The sequence below is a fragment of the Alligator sinensis genome, unplaced genomic scaffold (genome assembly GCF_000455745.1).
Source record: "Alligator sinensis unplaced genomic scaffold, ASM45574v1 scaffold566_1, whole genome shotgun sequence".
In the NCBI taxonomy this organism is placed as follows: domain Eukaryota; kingdom Metazoa; phylum Chordata; order Crocodylia; family Alligatoridae; genus Alligator; species Alligator sinensis.
This window is the reverse complement of record NW_005842017.1, coordinates 2,623,763-2,639,768: the sequence shown is the minus strand read 5'-3', so window position 1 is coordinate 2,639,768 and position 16,006 is coordinate 2,623,763. Positions and strand designations below refer to the sequence as shown.

The window sequence follows — 16,006 nt, the reverse complement described above, 5'->3', positions numbered from 1 at the left end:
AAGGTTTACACGGACATGGAACAAACATACACTATCCACACACAGTTACAGTTGTGTGTACACCCATAGAAAGGGACAGATGAGCTATACTGTACTGATAGACTGGTAGATGAATAGAATGACACTGCAATAAGAACAGACGTGACTAACAATCTGCAAAATGGTAACACCTGCTCTTTGGCCTGGACAGCCTGACCTGACTAGAAGACAAGAGATTATAAATCACCTCACTATTTGAGCTGTAATGGATTACAGAGGAAAGCCTAGTCTTTGTTTTCAAACTCCTATTCCTCTTTTGCAGTTTATTTTTAAGTAATTTCTACCATTTAAGGTAGAGCCATTTATGCAGCCTTTTTAGTTAAATGTCTTACACATGAAAGTACACAAAGCTTTGTAACCCTGACAGGCTTCAAAAACAAAATTTTGCCACATACTAAAGATGCTTACTCATATATTAAAGTTAATATTACCACCATATCTATTTTTTCTCCTTGAATAATTAAGTATTATTCTTAGGTACCTAGTTATCCACCAAAATAAATAAATAAAATTCCTTAACTAGCTCTACATAATTTATGGCATGTTCCTTCACACACTAATAGGAAATGATCTTACTTAAAATCACTCAACTAGATCTCCACTGGACTTCAGTGGGAACAGGGGATGCTCAGTACCTTTGAAAGAGTCAGGCCAGTATTACTACTTGCTCTAATTACTGATATGAGGCAATATAGTTAGTAGGCCGAGTGTGGGAGGGGTAGCAAAAAACTCCTAAATACTAATTCCACTGCTATGCTATGCAACACAGAAAAGTTACTAAACTTCTCCCAGTTTCTTGTTTTACTTACCTACCTCCTAGAGTCCTATCTATAAATATATTTAAAGTTCACATCCATGCAGTGCTCTGAAGATGTAAAGCACTACACTTTTTTTAAATAATTAAATAAAACTGTTTCGCCAACATTCAAACTAGAAGCCAGGTCATAAACAACGGGGATGAAAACAGTATGCTGCACAATTCACTGTGCAGAGAGATAGCTCACCTTCTCTCCTCCAGCGATGGCGACGGATTGAAGCTGTTGTAATGGCAGTCCGAGAGATTCTCGGTACTGTGGGAGTGACCTCCACTTTCAGCACCTTCTGGCCTTCCTGCGATGCATCCGGGGCATCAAAGGGCAATGAGTTCTTCATGGCATTTGCAACCTAAAATAACAGTAAAAGGCTATACAAATTTATCATCCTTTATTGTACTAAAGAGTGATGCCAGATTTTGTGCCAAATTAAAAGATTGGGTAGGGGAGACAGTAAAGACTGTTGCATGGCAGTGTGATGTATTCTTGCCAAATGTGGCAAGAACTTCAAGGCTCATCCTTTGAAAACAAAATGTTGGACTCAACAGAAATCTGGTGTTTTAAAGAAGGCTTGAGGCTCCCCATTATCATTTTATATCACCCTCAAAGAAATGCGTCACAATCCATGTTGACGGAAACAGTGGAAGTACTATGCCTGACAACAAATGAAAATATGCTAGTTTCATAAAGGTGCTGTGATTAAATTTTCAGTCTTCTGCTACCCCTTTCTTTTGAGAAAAAAAATTCCTACAAGGTTTTAGCACAAGTCTGACTAGCAAGGTGCTTCAAATCATTAAGATAAAGTTTCCTTTATCATTTTCACTTATTGTAAAATCTTTATTTAATTTTCCAGTTTTGAGAATTAAAAAACTTTATAAACAGAAAAACATTTATAAAATAGGCATTAGATACTTCCAGATGAAAATTCCAGTTTAAAAAAAAAAAAAAAAATAGAAAGATGGCTGATTAACAGTCACCTGCTAATTCAGTTTAGGATATGAACCAATTCCACCACCACCCCCCAACACACACAGATTCAAATCGGTATGCTCTGTGGCACATGCAACACCACCAGTAATAGAGAAGTCATAATTGCAATCTGGTTTGCAACTTTCACAATAAGTGATGAAAACTGAACCTGCCTTCATCTTCTTAAGCAGGGATGCTCAACCCACTTGGCCCATGGAGCCATGCTAGCCAACCTGCAGGGCTCCCCCATGGCTCCAAACATTTGGCAATGAGAGACTGGTGGCAACATTAACTGCCACTTCTCTACTGCCAAATTTTCAGACCTGGGGAGCCCTGTGGGTGGACAGCATGACCCTGCAGACTAGATTGGGTGTGGGGCCAGGGTGGTAACCCAGTGTGGGATCCACCCACAGACCAGACCCACCCCTTAACCAGCCCACAGGGCCAAATGTTGAGCACCCCTGTAATGGACCTTTGCAGCATTAACAGTAATATAAAACATGTTTTGAACTTGTACAATACACTCCAAGGAGTGTATTGAACAAACACATTCTCTGACAACGGTAAGGGCAAGCACCAGAGGGCAGCTAGAAGGGATACAGCGGGGAATGGACAGCATGTCACAGCTGCCTGCTGCCTACTGGGGCTATATCAGACCTTTGCAGACTGGATGTGGCCTGCAGGCTATAAACTGCCAACCTCTGTTCCAATTCAATCCCCTAATCAAGGCAGGATCATTCCTCCCACACCCCTCCTCTCCATCTATCTACACCATCCTAGATAAGCATTTGCCTAACCTGCTCAAAAAAAAAAACCTGCCAAGGATGATGCAGATTCTATAACCTCTCTAGGTAGCCTGTTTCAATACTTGCATTACTACAGTATCACACAAATGTTACAATTACAGCATAAGAGCTGAAGCATGTTCACAAGCAGCAGCTCCCCTTCCTCGTTAAAACAGCTAAAGTATGTTTATCCATACCCAGAAACACATCCTTCATAGCAACAGATGCTACAGTGGGTGGGACAAGCTTTCCCTGCCAATAAAATCCATAACATTAAATCAATGATTTAACAAAAATTGCAGATGCAGAGACACAAGTATGTTAAAGGCTGAAGTCTGCTTTAAGTAGGATGTGCTAGACAGATACAGACATGGTCTGTATTCACACAGACTATTTGGTTACTCAGGCCAAAGACAAGTAAACCTTAGTACAATAAGTTAAAATCGGAAAATGTGGTAAGAATACCCCGGTTAGTTCAAATAAAATAAAGGTCAACAAGATAAAAGGGCATTATCCTCTGATGTTCATAGTGCTGAAATAAAGACCCTAATGTATGCTGTAGAACTGCCCAAGTCAGGCACATGTGGAAAGAAGCGGAACCCCTCTATTTTCAAATCTCTGGTTTTCCATTTGACGTCTTTTGAGTTTTCGGATATTCTTAGCACCACCTTGAACACTCTTCATAAGACTCTGCTCCTCCCTCAATGCATTTCATTTAGCTTCCTTTAGTTCAGCAATGCTCCCAGCTTCATCCACCCATTTGTGAGATATTCAAACAAACATGCTTACAGGCCTCCCTTTGCTGCAGCTCTTGCATTCAACCTCAGCCTGCTTATATTAAAAACCCTCAAATACTCAGTTCTACACACAGGGCTGGATACAGGCATGAGCGCACCAGGTGGTCACTCAGGGCCCAGACAGAAAAGGGACCTGAAAATGGTAATTTTTATTATCATCATCAACATTATCTCTAGCAAAGGGGGGGGTCTGATACTAAAAGTTTGCCCAGGGACACCAGGAGCCTAGGTACAGTGCTGTCTACAGAGAGCACATTTAATACTGAAAATAAAGACTAATATCCAGGGAGCCTCTCTGAAAGAACAGGGGTAGAAATTATGGAACCCTGTAATTGTGGAAGACTGGAGGCATCTTCAACCACACATATTAAAAACCTGTGTTGAAGAAGAGAAATCCTGGAAGAAAATAAATCTAGTCCACCAGAAAAACAAAGGCATACTAAGGAAACACCATGCAGCACTCACAAGCCTTCCCAGAAACAAAACATATAATTTTAAATGATGATGCTTCTCATCTGTCTTGTCCAACTGCCTTGTTATCATGCTATCATATTAGGCCCATCAAGGCCAGTGAGCACTAAAAGGTCTCAAAATACATCAGGGAGGTAGTAACGTTTTAAGTTGCAAGCTCTGGTTAACACAGCACAAGTGAAAAAGCAGAACAGGCTGCAGGCCAGAAAAGTCTAGTCTTCAGAAGCATCAGGAGTACAGACTCTGGCAAAGTTGCACAGATAAAGGAGCACATTCATCACCACAGTGGCACTGGGTCAACTCTTTAATCCAGAGAAGCTGGACAAGAATACTGCGTCTTTTCAATTAACCACCCACTACAGAAGCCCTCAGGGTTTTCTCTGCTGTGAAACTGCCATATCACATTTGTTTAGAAACTTAGATTTTCTTGCATGATTTCTATCTTTCTATCTTCCCCCTATCCCTGCCCCAATGTGCAGTGTTTGAGAAGTGCTGAAGATGGCTGGCCCAGAACAGAACTTCTACCCTTGAGTTATTTCTTATCTTAATGATGCTACAATTTCAGCAACTTTTTTTCTGTTTGGAAGAGTATACAAACACAGAAACCTGTGTAAAAGGAAGCACTAATCTACTGTGTAGCCAAAGTTCTCCAAGGAGAACTAAAAATATGGTGGGTTGTAATATTTTTCACATTAATGACAACTGATGGTCAACTATACAAATGCCCTAATACAGATGTCTAAAAATAATATTTGCTTGTGGCTTTCCTCCTTTTAAAAAATCAGGGGATTCATGATGAAAATCATGTGTGAAACCACATAGCAAGTACTTGATTTAATGCTAGCAATTGCTTTAAATGTTATTTTTTAAGCATGATTTTATCTTTCTACTAGATTGCATGTGGCTCCTGGAAAAAAAAACAACAAACAGAAAACAACTGGATGACAAGACACTGCTAGTTATAGAGTCAAAGGGGACAACTGCTTCAATATGTAGCAGGGATAGGGACATCCAATCCATCCTATGTAGAACTAAACCATCCTTTTTGAAGAATCTAAATGCTTTTTGAAAGGAAAAGGAGGAGTGTCCTGAAGTGTAATTTAATAATTTCAGAGAGGGACATATGTCTGGAGGTCAGAAAATCATTGGAGTAGGCAAGGAGTGTGGAATGGTTAAGACAAGGTTGTAACAATCAGTTTTATACTCAAAAGGAGTTATCTTCTGAGAGAAAGGGGCAGGGGGCAGGAAGCCAACCGTTTGTTAAATCTGCATCTTTATTTTAAGAGTGTACAATGATTTACAACCAGGAGCTAATATTTCCTTTTCAATAACTATTACTCTATTAAATTAAAAAATAGATCCACCTATGTGCTTCATATTGTTGCAAATTTTCACTTCCTCGGGTTCAATATTTCATTAAAAAATTCCAGTCTAATGGTACGAGTCATTTCCTAAAGGAAATCAGTGTTGTAAGAATTCACCAGGTAAGATGCATTTAAAAATACTTAACTCACAAAAGGCATCCAGCTAAATGTTCTAAACAAAATCAATTCATCACACTAACAAATTTACTGAGATGTGAGGAATTCATCTCTGGATTGCCAAAAGAAAGAAGTTCCTACTTAATTCTTCTCTTAATAAAAGGGTTGTACTTTAAGTAACAAGCATTTCTTTTAGAGTAAATCAAACAAATTTATTGTGCATTAGCTCAGGGAACACCCCAAAAACCTACTTCCTACATTAACTCTAGACCAATAATTGGCAAGATGACAACAACAGCATTCCACTCTGACTGATATTTTTCCTGTTTCAATCCTTTCCCCCCGTCCTCCTAAAAATGACCATTCTTCCTCTCCCTTTACGAGGTTTCTTCTTCCCCTCCAGTCACATACATCCTTCTCCTTTCACCTATCTTTCTTGCCTTTGTCTTTCTTCTTTTATGTCCAAGACTTGCAGTGGAAATTAAAAACAAACAAACAAATTATGTTCCTAGAAAAAAGTGCCTTATCTAGAAAACCAGCTACAGAATAGAATGGATTCAGACCATCTGATTCAGTTATTGTAAATCTGTAGTTAGATCTGTAGGTAAAATGACTTAGGAAGTTCAGCTCTACTCACTTTTACTCACACTGCCAGCACTGCTGCAGGTCAGGAGAGCATGACAGCAAAAAGGCAATTTTAACTTAAGCAAAGGAGTATTATATGAATAGCTGTTAAAGATATCAAGCATCCTACCACAAATACTGGTTGGAATGTAGTAAATAACTGTAACTTCTAAATAAACCTTTTAGGAAAAATCCATTTTATAAGCACATTACATTTTTTATATATATTACACACAATAGATATACAATTACAGGGGTGTGTACGTATATATTACTTAAATAAAAGTTATTTCAGTGGCCTCTTTCTTACCAGCAGTGGCTGAGAGAAAAGTTCAAGTTGAGCTCTGTAAATTATATCATCCAACACCTCCTGGCCAAGATCCCACTGTCCATTATATCTAAAAAACAAACACAGAACAAGGGACTTCTATTGTTCAGTACTTTCCAAGCCCTTCTCCTTTTTATCTACATAGAATATACATTAACATCATATTCTTCTCATCCTACTCTCCCATCTCATTTCTCTTAGTATAAAACAATAAGCAGAGGACCTGTTATTAGCCTCAATATTATACCTAACCATTTTCTCCCATTTTTGAGCCACTCAGACATTATCATAATTAGTCTCACAATCAAGAAAAGGAGATCAATACTTAAAAAGGTTAATTTTAATTTGCTACGATTGGATTTCAATCAGAAATGGCTAAATGCCAAACTCAGTAATTGCAAGTCATGCTGTTGTTCAAGAGAACTTGGTTATCTTAAAGTTTGAAGTTATTACACTGACAGAAAGAAGATATGCTGTAGAAGTGACATATCTGAGGAAGATGAAAACAAAAGAACTCAATGCTTCAGCACTCAATGCTGGTGACTAATAAATAGGCTTATAGATGACAAAGGCATCCCCCCAAAATATCTGCTCACCAATGAAATAAATCAAATGCAAGGCGAGGCTTAGTTTGTGCTTTTATGCATAAAAACAGAGGGAAAACCAGGTATTTTAATAAGGTAGAAATCAGCCATCTCTTCCACTTCCAAGCCCCACCTACTTACATGGCATAATAGACACCTGTAAGCAGCTGCACCATGAATTCAGGATCTAGTACCACTCTGCCACAAGGTTCTTTCCACCGTTTTTCATGTTGCCTTGGAAATCCGCTCACACAAAGCCTGGCAAAATGTAACAAAAATCAAAACTGAGTCTTCAAATGAGAGGGGCTCATGTAAACCCTAATTATGTAAAAAGCAAAAAAACCCTCAAAAACCCCTACTAAACATTCCTTGTCGTTTATTCTCATGTCAACTCTTCAGATTATAAAAACAGCACCCCCAAACAAAGGCCTGAAACTTTGCCCATAGCTGCAACAATCATCTCCACACAGCCAGTACTCACATCAGTTTGCATAAAATCACCAACTTGGGACCCTCAGGGCTCTGGCAGGGAGCAGGACAGGGCCGCAGCCACAGGCAGCTCCCCGCCACTGCACACACTCCCAGAGGAGACAGGAGGATCCATGCTCTGCAAATCTGTGCACTGGGCAGGGGCAGGCTTCCTACTGCAGGTTCAGACTCCCCGCCCTGCAGCCCAGTGGGTAGGACCCAGTATGGCAGGGCAAAATGGGGCCAGGTGGGAAAGCTCTTTGCCACTGCGAGCCCTGCATCACCCTGGCAAGGCATCCTCTGTCCACCTAGCAGCAGCAGGGGCAGTAGCATGGGGTTGTGCCCCTTGCTGCTGTGGGGTAGACAGGGTTGCATCACCAGGGCAATGCAGAGCTCACAGCAGCCAGGAGCTTCCCTGTCCAGCCCTGCTCTGCCCTGTAGAGGACCCAGAGGAGGGCAGCAGGGCAGGGTGCCTGAGCCCACAGAGGGCAGCCCATACCTGCCCCACATATAGATTTGGGTGGAATGTGTCCCCCGCCTTACACCTCTCCGGGAGTATGCACAGCAGTGGGGAGCTGGCCCCTGCCCAAGCCCACACCCACCCTCCCCACAGGCTCTGCTGCAGCTGTGCTGCTTGCCATTGGGGATGGAGCTGGGCTCTGTGCTCTGCTATGCTGCAACAGCTGCCACCTCCTGAGGGTGGCAGCCAAGGCTCAGATGCTGCTGTGGGGAGCAGGTGGCTACAGACCCAAGTCCCTGGCCCCAAAGTCCTGGCAGCTAGGGGCCCCCTCCGGCAGAGCCAGGAACCAGAAGGGCCAGGAGGCAAGTGAGGGGCACCAGCAGAGCTTGGGGGCTGTGGTTTGGGAGTGAGGGGCCTGGACCTACATCCTGTGAGCTGGCAGGGCAGGGGGAGCTCTGATTTTCCATGAGAAAAAGCCCAAAATCAAATACTAGAATTTACAGGTTTTTAGAATTTATGTTATTATAGTAACTGAGGCACTGGCAAACTTCTAAATTGCTTTAAAATTGTAAGTATATCAATACAAAATTGTGTTCAATTTATCTATCCATCCATCCATAGTGGTATTTCATTTTAATTGCAGATTTGGGGGGGTTTATTCAGAGAATTTGTAATTTTTTTACCAGCGAAAACCAGGATCCCTGGTGATACGCAATAATAGAATATTAATAGGTGAACATTTAATTAAAAAATAAAACCAGGGGAAAAATAATAACGCTTACAATTTTCTTTTTATTGCCAACTTCTTGGAGCAGGGACTTAATTTTCCCCATATACTGCACAATAGCAAGCACACTGTACCTACCATTCAGTCACTTTTACTTACAATTTTGAAATCTAAATTCTAGATAGCATGGAAGTTGCACACAGCCACTAATGCATATTTACTTTTATACTCATAGTCAGTACTTCTTAGGCAAACAATTAACGTAACAAGCATTAGCCCTTAGAAGCAGTAGACACAGTGGAGCCTAGAATTTGATAATGAACATACCAACTCTTTTTTTATATCTCAATTATTCAAGAGCTCAAATTTTACAGCAAGTTTAAAAAAAAATAAAAAAGGGATGTGGAAAGACGAGAGTTTTAGGCAGAACTAAGAAAAGGATTATGTGAACTTGACCTAATCTAAAAAAGAAGCATTGATGATATTGACCAGTCTCTCTCAACCTCAACAAACTCAAGGAACCCCACTGGACTGAACGCATGCCTCAGAAAACACCAGCTCTAAGTTTTCACTTTTTTTCCATTATAGAAAAATAGAGCAATTCTTCTGTTGCACAGAACTCAGAAGAAACACACAAAAAGTAAAAATATTTTGAGATCCTATTTGAAATCTCTGTGTTTATCTTGTGAATCATGCATAGGTATTTGCATACCTAGCTGCTAATATTAAGTAGCACCCTCAAAAGAACTTCATGGCACCCCAAGGTGCCACGGCACTCTGGCTGAGAGTCACTAATATATATACGATTATATAGAAGATTGAGTGCACCAGTTATCTACAAAAATAATTCCTTTAGCTAGCAGAACATCATGCCTCTTCCAGGAAATATGGCAAATAGCAACCACTTGCCAAAAAATGATCACATGCATGACTTTTCTTAGTCTTTTAAAGAAATGAGGGAATTAATTTAACTAAGAAAGTCTTAATTAAGAGACACCTCTCACAAAAATCTAAAAGCATTTAATATTTAGTTTGCTAGGTCCAATCCAAACAAATGCCAAAACCTTTCATTATCTGATGTGTGCTTATTGGCTTCTGTGAAATAAGTTGGACACGGAAACATGACAAAAAATGGTGAACACAGCTAGAACTAGTAGCAACCTTGTCTTGATTGAAAGCAAGCACTGACTGCCCAAAATCTAACTACCCTCATCATGCGCGAGTGCCATACCAGGTCAGGAGCGCCACATTTGAGGCACGAACCATAAGGTTCTAGATAATTAGTCTATGAAGAACTATGACATTTTGATTTCCAGATTTATTGATCCAGCATCTTTTCCAAAGGAAAAAAGAAACTATGCAAAAAAATGCATCACTACTCAGTACACTGAGATGGATGGAATAAAAAGGTTTCAAAATGGTTCTCAGAAGTTTAAGGAGAGCTACATAAGAACACACAAGCATATTTATACTTGACAGCACAGCTTGTGCTTAGATACAAGGTCCATGCTTGCTAAGTATGTCTCTCCAAAGAAAGTTACTTCCTAAAAGAGAATACTGTAAAGGAACAGCATCTTACCAACAGTAGACAGCAGAACTACTGCTGTTTGCAAAGTTCTGTACCCAGGTGAAAACTGGAAATCTACCGCAAAGATTTCAGAAATATCATAAAAAAAGAAAAACAGCACCAGAGAACAAAGCACGTATGCCTTTGGTCTGCCATGGGTAGTCGACTTGCAACCAGGGTATGCTACTAGGCTTATAAATTTCTCCAGAATTTTGAAAACATGGTCTTGTTAGCAATGTGCATGTACTGTACTATATTTAAACCTGATAGAACCAGTTTTAATCAGGGTTTAGTTTAGTTATTTTTATTATTGTTTTGGTTTTGAGACTGTTTAACATTCACTTAGGTAAAACAGATGGATGATTTAATTTATTATATTTAAGTAAACGTGCTAATCCTTTAAAGAAACAATACGTAATCCAGCAAATAAATAGGTAGGGACCTACCAAAAAATTGTGGCAGAAATACGCTGTGTGGCAGCTCCTGTAATCATAGTTTCCCCTGTTCACCCTCCCGCCCCTCCCCCCCAGTGCTGCTTGCTCCCAATTGACAGGAAGGCAAAAAAGTGGTTTTAAATATGGCACAGTTTGTGCCTCCTGCTGCCAATTGACTGAGGGGCCCCAGCCACCCTGCTGACGACCAGCCAGGAGGCAAAAACTGCACCACATGTAAAACTGTAGCTTTCACATCCTGGTCAATCAGGAGCTAGTGATGACACCCCTCCACCAATCTACAGCCAGGGGAGAACAACTGCAATAATCAAAAGAGCCACCGTGCAATAGCACTTCCACTGTGTTCTTAGAAGGTCCTTATATATAGCCTACAGTGTTGCGTCTTCCCCATAGGTGAAACAAAATACAGAAGGGAAAATGAAGACAAGAAAACGTTGATTGTTTCATTTATAGGCACACACACACAAAAAATGCAGTGGTTGCATTTCTTCTAAACTATCATTATATTTCTTCTTCCCTGCCTTGTTGGAAAGAAACTGACAATGTTTCTTTTTTAGTCTAGAAAGCAATTTGCTCTTTAAGATTAGAAGTTGTGGGTGATCTTTTATTGCACAAACAGCTATATTACCCCAACTTTACACAATGACATTCAAAAACTACCTTTCCATTATTTAAATTAACGTACCTTAATTTTAGAATTTAGTATGAACACTTTAAAGGACTTCTAAATAGAAAAGCATGCTTGACTATTAGTATACATTACTTGCACTGGTATACAAAATTAAAGAACAGACATGGATTTACCTCGTTTTCATTAAACCTTTCAAAAAGCATAAAGAACGATGAAGCACAGCCAGACTTACACAGTCAAAAAAAGAACCATAAGAAAGAATCAAAGTTACCTGTAGGGCAGGAAATAGTTGATAATGAAAAGGAACCCAACTTGGGTGTGGTGCATTAAGTGCAGTGTTATAATCAGGGATCTGGGTTTTCCGTTTCCTACGGAAAAATGGAGTAAGCCACGGATTTTACCTTTTACCAGAGGCAAACACAGATTTCTCATTTTACTGGAGAAACCTGCAGATTTTGCAGTTTTGCAATGAGCCCTCTGCAGGCTGGCAGAGAATGGGAGGAGGGCAGTGAGGCAGGGTGCACTATGTGCATGTACATGCACATGGCCCCAGGCAGCCTGGGCAGCAGCTACTGCAGGTAACTTTTGGGGTAGGATGGGGATTGAGGCCCCCCACAGGGAGGGAGGGAGTTGAGTAGGGCTAAAACTGGGGCTGGGGCTGCTGCCCAGCCAGGCAGTGCTTGAGGCTCAGGGCCACAATATATGAGCGCAGGGCCCTGGCAGGAAGCAGGATGGGGCCGCAGGCAGCTGGTCCAGGGGGTGAGGGGGTGGGACAGGCTTCCCGCTGCTGTGTGCACTCCCAGGGAGGCAGGAGGGACCTGTGCCCCCCAGATCTGTACATGGGACGGAGGCTGCATACTGCCTACTTCAGGATCAAGTTCCCTGTGCTGCTGCCCTCTCTGGGACCTCTGCAGCCCATCGTGTGCAACATGGTGCTGCAAGGAACAGTGGAGCCATGCAGGAAGACTGCCTGCTGCTGCTGCTGCTGGCATCTCCTATGCACAACCCCACACCAACGCTGCAACTGTACAAGGAGGGGATGCTTCACCAGGACAGAATGGAGCTTGCAGCAGGCAAGCTGTTCCCCACTGTTCCCTGCAGTGACAGGTCTCACACACCAGACTGTGGAGGCCCCGGGAAAGGGCAGCAGGGTGGGAGCCCACAGCAGGCAGCACACAGCCCCTGCCCCATGAACAGATGTAGGGGGCACGGGTCCCCCAGCCCCCCCCAGGAGTGCACGCTGCAGCAGGGAGCCGCTTCCCCCCACCCAAGCCCAGTGGGCAGACAGCGGGGGGGAGGGGAGTCAGGGAGCCAGGCTCTGCTGCAACAGCCGCTGCCTGCTGCGGACCCAGGTCCCTGGAGTCCCCTCTGGCAGGGCTGGGGGAGTGAGGGGCACCAGCAGAGCCAGGGGAACTGTGGAGGGGCCTTTAAATATTAATCATGGATTTTGGGGGTTTTAAAAAAATCAGAGAATTTGCAATTTTTAAAATCAGGGAAAACCAGGATCTCTGGTTATAATCTCTTTTAGAACCACTCAACTATCGATTCAAAATGATCATTTCAAGTACCATTTCTGAACTAGTTACAGCACTGAGAAAAAAACCCCAAAAAACGCACCACAGGTGTAAGCAGTATTTTTATAGCAATTAGCTTTACACTTTTCAGAACTGCACTGGGTTCTTTGCAGAACAAAAGGCAATTCTTGCCTCAAGTCTAAATTATGTTCTGTGATAAAAAAAGGTAAGAACTGTTCAAGCAGGAGACTGGTAAAGACCTAGTTAAAGTAAAGGTAACAATAAGACAAATGCTGTTACTACTCATTTAGGCACGTACATACCTTGACATGTATACATAAATTTTTAGCTCAACTGTAGTCACAATACAGAAGCCAGGTTTTTTGATAGTTTGTTTTTGGGCTTCTTTGGGGATGGGGGAAGGAGAAACCGGTTGCAGTTGCTGAATAGGAGTTTGGAAGGCTCTCCTCACACGTGAAGAGCTGCATATTGAGTAGAACCCAGTTTGAGTGAAAGTGTACGGAAGGAAGTTCAGCTCATAGGAAAGAAGGGCTGCAAGGGACCACAGGTCATCTAATTCAATCCCCTGCTGGATATGTTGGCCAAATTCAACCCAAGAGTACCTCAAGTAAAGGTAATAAGTATAACAGGACTGAATTTGGCCCCACAAGACTTGGGAACAAAACTTGGAACAATACAAGAAATGAACAAAATAGGAAGTCTTGCACACTACATACATGCACTGTGGAATATATACAGATAGAAAAATTCTGATGTTGTATTGCAGAAAAACTATATCTGTATGGCTTGCAATGATTGTCACAGACATATAGAAGTACACTGCTAAAACTGAAAAGACGTATAAAAATGCCAAATACTGGCACTGAAAATATAAATTATAAAGAAAAAAAAATAGACGGTGGCTGAATAATAACTGGTACACAGGAAAAGACATGAGGGTATCAGAATATTCAAAATTTTTAGAACAAAAAGAAGGAATCAATGCCAGTAAGCTGCCTTAAATACTATTCAAGGAAGAGGTCACATAAAGATTAGTATACAGTATGATAAATTTTGACAGTTTCTCTAGTAAGTGGGCTGTTACTAAGAAATGAACTATCAGACTACATAATGCTTTGCAAATCAATCTAAATCAATTCAAAGAAAGCTGGACTAATGCATGGAAGCAGAGTAAATAGGGGTATATTTAGCCAGAATTTTTGCATTCATGGAATTTACTTGTGAAAGCCACAATAGGATTAGTTTTTCCTATTACTTAATGTTCCAGGACCTAAAACTAAAACAAACACTAGAAATACTATCCATTGGTGTATATACACAGAAGTTTCCAATTAAGTTCAAAGACTCAGTTGAAAGTTACATCCATCAAGTGGGCAGAATGATCTCAAGAAGCATTTCTCTTTCAGCTATTTCAAGTGCTAGTCTCTCACCTGGAGCCCATCCTGCAAAGTGACTGATAGGAGGAGGCAGGCATGTAGACAATAGCAGAGTTATAGCACAACATAAGGAAGCTCAGTACCTCAAATCTGAAAAGAGATCAGAACATGGCAAATTAATTATGTAAACTGAGATTCTAATACTCCACCAGAAAATCTTAAGTCTTGTTTATGGTTTCTCACAGAGCAAGGTGTCATCACCAGAAATACAGCACACGCACGCCCAAAGAAATGAACTATATATATTAGGGCTTAATCCATCTGTCTGTGTGTCTGTCCATAATGCTCTTGGGAGTGGGCGTGGCTCCCGGCAGAGCATGGCTCCAGCCACTGCTGCATTAAGAATGATGGACAGGGCAGGCAGGCAGGCACAGAGTGCTGCCACCCACCACCCCATGCTGGCGCCTCCTCTCTGGAGCAGTACAGGGAAGCTTGCATGCTGTCACCACCACCCGCTGTCCCGCACTGCCTCCACTCTGCGTCAGGCTGCATTCAAGCCCCACCCCCCCGGGAGATGGCAGTGGCATGGGCCAGGGGAGGGAGGGAGGGATGCGGGACAGGACATGAAGCATGGGGGGGGGTGTGCGGCCGGATGAGTGGTAACAGCACGAGGCAGTAGGTCACAGCAGCTGCCACATGCAAGCTTCCCCCCCCCCGGACTCTTGCTCCTGGGAGGCAGCAGCAGCACAGGGTGGTGGGTGGCAGTACTCTGTCCCTGCCCCTCCCCCCCGCAACATTGTTCACGGTCAATTTGTTAGTAAATATGTAAGTTCTCTGCTTCCTTTTAATTAAGAATAAAGTGAAAATAGCCAAGGTATGGAAAAAGTTTGCCTTCCTGTAAAGTTATTTTATCTTAGTATTGGTCTGTCAAATGTTCAGTATTGTAAATGGCCCAAAAGACAGGATTTAGGAACATGGACATAATGCAGAAATTATTTGCATCTACACTGGTCAGATTAACAGATTCTAGAGTTTAGAAAAAGGGCCTCACTATACAGTGTGAACACCACATAGACCTAGCAAACTGGAATACCTAGAATTTATTTCTCCTTTCCATATTTCTCTAGAATTACAAAAAGAAAAAAGAAGCATCGCACTCACCCTTAATGCCTAGCTCTGCTGAAAAACTTATCAAATATTTCTGGCTTGTCTACTTGCCTGTTTTGCGCAGTGAAGGTTTCTCTCTGTGGATGAAGATCACTATAAACCACCCTGATCAGGTCATGCTGACATAGAGCTCCCTCAGTCAAAGCCATGGATCCAATAGTGGAGGGCTAAGGGGTAAGAAGTTAAGAAATTAAGAGCTGAATTCTTAGCTCCATGCACGGAATTACAAAACAGCCTCATCCAAAAGTTATGATCTGTCCAGACCTTCTATTCTGCCTGGAAAACTTAACTTGACAGGGCAGGGGGAAGGACATCGATTTGTTGGATATGAAGGTAACTTTGTTGCACATATAAATGGGACCAGCCAGAGACAGTGGGGCAATGTTTCAAACAAGTTTTCCTACACAACTAGTTATTCAAAACAACCACTTTTGGTGGCCTGTGAAAAACTGGCTAACCTTGGCAGTCCCCTGGTGACAATTGGAAGGTGGCTCACAAAAACATCCTGTAGAGTACAGGAGCAGGCAATTATTTTGGACAGAGCTGCTTATTGAGTTTTGGCAAGCCATCGAGGGCCACATGGATAGCCCCGGCCCTTGACAGGTACCCCACCCCCTGGTTGCCATCTTGGGACCAGAAGTCCTGCCTCGAAACCCCTGACCTTTGCAATCAGACGGCCCTCCGCTTGCCCCCCAGAATTATTTCTTTTGGCAAGGGGGTTTGCCATTTCTGA

The 16,006-nt window shown here is 42.0% G+C and overlaps 1 protein-coding gene across 5 annotated transcripts in view; it reads right to left on the bottom strand.

Moving 5' to 3' along the window:
- The window catches only part of FAM126B (family with sequence similarity 126 member B), an 88,756-nt gene that overhangs the window by 13,750 nt on the left and 59,000 nt on the right, over positions 1-16,006 (bottom strand). For 4 of the 5 annotated variants that reach the window (XM_006022094.3, XM_025202187.1, XM_025202183.1 and 1 more), the window contains 5 exons: positions 15,325-15,440; positions 14,161-14,256; positions 7,032-7,148; positions 6,289-6,376; positions 1,044-1,203 (listed from right to left, as the gene is read on the bottom strand). In XM_006022094.3, coding sequence (XP_006022156.1) covers positions 1,044-1,203; positions 6,289-6,376; positions 7,032-7,148; positions 14,161-14,256; positions 15,325-15,440 — 577 coding nt within the window. The remainder of the gene's footprint in view (positions 1-1,043; positions 1,204-6,288; positions 6,377-7,031; positions 7,149-14,160; positions 14,257-15,324; positions 15,441-16,006) is intronic. The other variant, XM_025202185.1, reaches the window with a different exon arrangement.